Genomic DNA, 2,500 nt, shown 5'->3' with positions numbered 1-2,500 from the left:
TATTGATCCATCGTCTATCATCTATCTATCGATCTTCTTGTTGTCTCCAGAATAAAAGACATCAGACACTTCTATCAGTTTATGGCATCAACAATAATCAATCATGTCACCAATAAATAATATGTATGTTCCGTGTTCTAAGTTCCACTTCTGTTGTTCTGCAGGTTCCGCCATGGTTACTGTAAAGGAAACCCCAGGAAGATGGTGAGAACATGGGCAGAGAAAGAGATGAGGAACCTCATCAGGTCAGAACCTTCCCACTGACACATAGAACCTAGTAGAACCCAGCAGAGTCCAGCAGAACCAGATGTGATCGGCTGGTAGAAACTAGTAGAACCCAGTAGAACCAGATGTGAGGGGCTGGTAGAACCCAGCAGAACCAGATGTGAGTGGCTGGTAGAACCCAGCAGAACCAGATGTGAGGGGCTGGTAGAACCCAGTAGAACCACATGTGAGGGGCTGGTAGATCCCAGTAGAATCCAGCAGAACCAGATATGATGGGGTAGTCGAACCTAGTAGAACCAGATCTGATGGGCTGGTAGAACCTAGTAGAACCAGATGTGAGGGGCTGGTAGAACCTCGTAGAACCCAGTAGAACCAGATGTGAGGGGCTGGTAGAACCTAGTAGAGCCAGATGTGACGGGCTGGTAGAACCTCGTAGAACCCAGTAGAACCAGATGTGACGGGCTGGTAGATCCCAGTAGAATCCAGCAGAACCAGATATGATGGGGTAGTCGAACCCAGTAGAACCAGATCTGATGGGCTGGTAGAACCTAGTAGAACCAGATGTGAGGGGCTGGTAGAACCTCGTAGAACCCAGTAGAACCAGATGTGAGGGGCTGGTAGAACCCAGTAGAACCAGATGTGACGGGCTGGTAGAACCTTGTAGAACCCAGTAGAACCAGATGTGACGGGCTGGTAGAACCTCGTAGAACCCAGTAGAACCAGATGTGACGGGCTGGTAGAACCTCATAGAACCTAGTAGAACCAGATGTGAGGGGCTGGTAGAACCTCGTAGAACCCAGTAGAACCAGATGTGAGGGGTTGGTAGAACCTCGTAGAACCCAGTAGAACCAGATGTGACGGGCTGGTAGAACCTCGTAGAACCCAGTAGAACCAGATGTGACGGGCTGGTAGAACCTCGTAGAACCCAGTAGAACCAGATGTGACGGGCTGGTAGAACCTCGTAGAACCCAGTAGAACCAGATGTGACGGGCTGGTAGAACCTCGTAGAACCTAGTAGAACCAGATGTGACGGGCTGGTAGATCCCAGTAGAACCAGATGTGAGGGGCTGGTAGAACCTCGTAGAACCCAGTAGAACCAGATGTGAGGGGCTGGTAGAACCTCGTAGAACCCAGTAGAACCAGATGTGAGGGGCTGGTATAACCTCGTAGAACCCAGTAGAACCAGATGTGAGGGGCTGGTAGAACCTCGTAGAACCCAGTAGAACCTGATGTGAGGGGCTGGTAGAACCCAGTAGAACCAGATGTGAGGGGCTGGTAGAACCCAGTAGAACCAGATGTGACGGGCTGGTAGAACCTCATAGAACCTAGTAGAACCAGATGTGAGGGGCTGGTAGAACCTCGTAGAACCCAGTAGAACCAGATGTGAGGGGTTGGTAGAACCTCGTAGAACCCAGTAGAACCAGATGTGACGGGCTGGTAGAACCTCGTAGAACCCAGTAGAACCAGATGTGACGGGCTGGTAGAACCTCGTAGAACCTAGTAGAACCAGATGTGACGGGCTGGTAGATCCCAGTAGAACCAGATGTGAGGGGCTGGTAGAACCTCGTAGAACCCAGTAGAACCAGATGTGAGGGGCTGGTAGAACCTCGTAGAACCCAGTAGAACCAGATGTGAGGGGCTGGTAGAACCTCGTAGAACCCAGTAGAACCTGATGTGAGGGGCTGGTAGAACCCAGTAGAACCAGATGTGACGGGCTGGTAGAACCCAGTAGAACCAGATGTGAGGGGCTGGTAGAACCCAGTAGAACCAGATGTGAGGAGCTGGTAGAACCTCGTAGAACCCAGTAGAACCAGATGTGACGGGCTGGTAGAACCTCGTAGAACCCAGTAGAACCTGATGTGTGTGTGTTTCAGGCTGCAGACGGCGGGGATCCCGAGTCCAGAACCTCTTCTGCTCAGGAGTCACGTTCTGCTGATGAGCTTCATTGGAAAAGACAACATGTAAGAACCAATCAGAGTGATCGCACAGTAACGGTGGCTGTGATGTCATGTATTGATCACCTCCTGTATTAATCAATCAGGCCGGCTCCTCTGCTGAAGAACGCTGCGCTGTCAGAGTCGAAAGCTCGGGAACTCTACCTGCAGGTTCTACAGAACATGAGGAAAATGTTCCAGGATGCTCGACTCGTCCACGCCGACCTCAGCGAGTTCAACATGCTGTAAGGCCCCGCCCACCAACAGGCCACACCCACCACACAGAGCCCAATCAAAACCAACTTCCTGTCTGACTCACTGTGATGTTTGTTTATGTGTGC

The 2,500-nt window shown here is 51.1% G+C and overlaps 1 protein-coding gene and 2 long non-coding RNA genes across 4 annotated transcripts in view; 2 read left to right on the top strand and 1 right to left on the bottom strand.

Annotated features, from left to right (window-relative positions):
- The window catches only part of LOC122993931, a 26,621-nt gene that overhangs the window by 4,188 nt on the left and 19,933 nt on the right, over nucleotides 1-2,500 (top strand). The gene's annotated exons all lie outside the window — the stretch shown is intronic.
- riok1 (RIO kinase 1 (yeast)) overlaps nucleotides 1-2,500 on the top strand; it is a 13,935-nt gene that overhangs the window by 3,328 nt on the left and 8,107 nt on the right. Inside the window, exons 10-12 of the mRNA XM_044368379.1 lie at nucleotides 165-245; nucleotides 2,100-2,186; nucleotides 2,267-2,404. Of these exons, the coding sequence (XP_044224314.1) occupies nucleotides 165-245; nucleotides 2,100-2,186; nucleotides 2,267-2,404 (306 nt within the window). The remainder of the gene's footprint in view (nucleotides 1-164; nucleotides 246-2,099; nucleotides 2,187-2,266; nucleotides 2,405-2,500) is intronic.
- Nucleotides 1,650-2,085, bottom strand: LOC122993932. Its single transcript, XR_006406468.1, has 3 exons — nucleotides 1,842-2,085; nucleotides 1,723-1,788; nucleotides 1,650-1,669 (listed from the first exon to the last, which is right to left on the bottom strand). It is a non-coding gene; the product is annotated as an uncharacterized LOC122993932 (long non-coding RNA).

The sequence above is a fragment of the Thunnus albacares genome, chromosome 12 (assembly GCF_914725855.1).
Source record: "Thunnus albacares chromosome 12, fThuAlb1.1, whole genome shotgun sequence".
Taxonomy (NCBI): Eukaryota; Metazoa; Chordata; class Actinopteri; order Scombriformes; family Scombridae; genus Thunnus; species Thunnus albacares.
The sequence above is the reverse complement of the archived record's forward strand: the minus strand, read 5'-3'. Positions and strand labels throughout refer to the sequence as shown.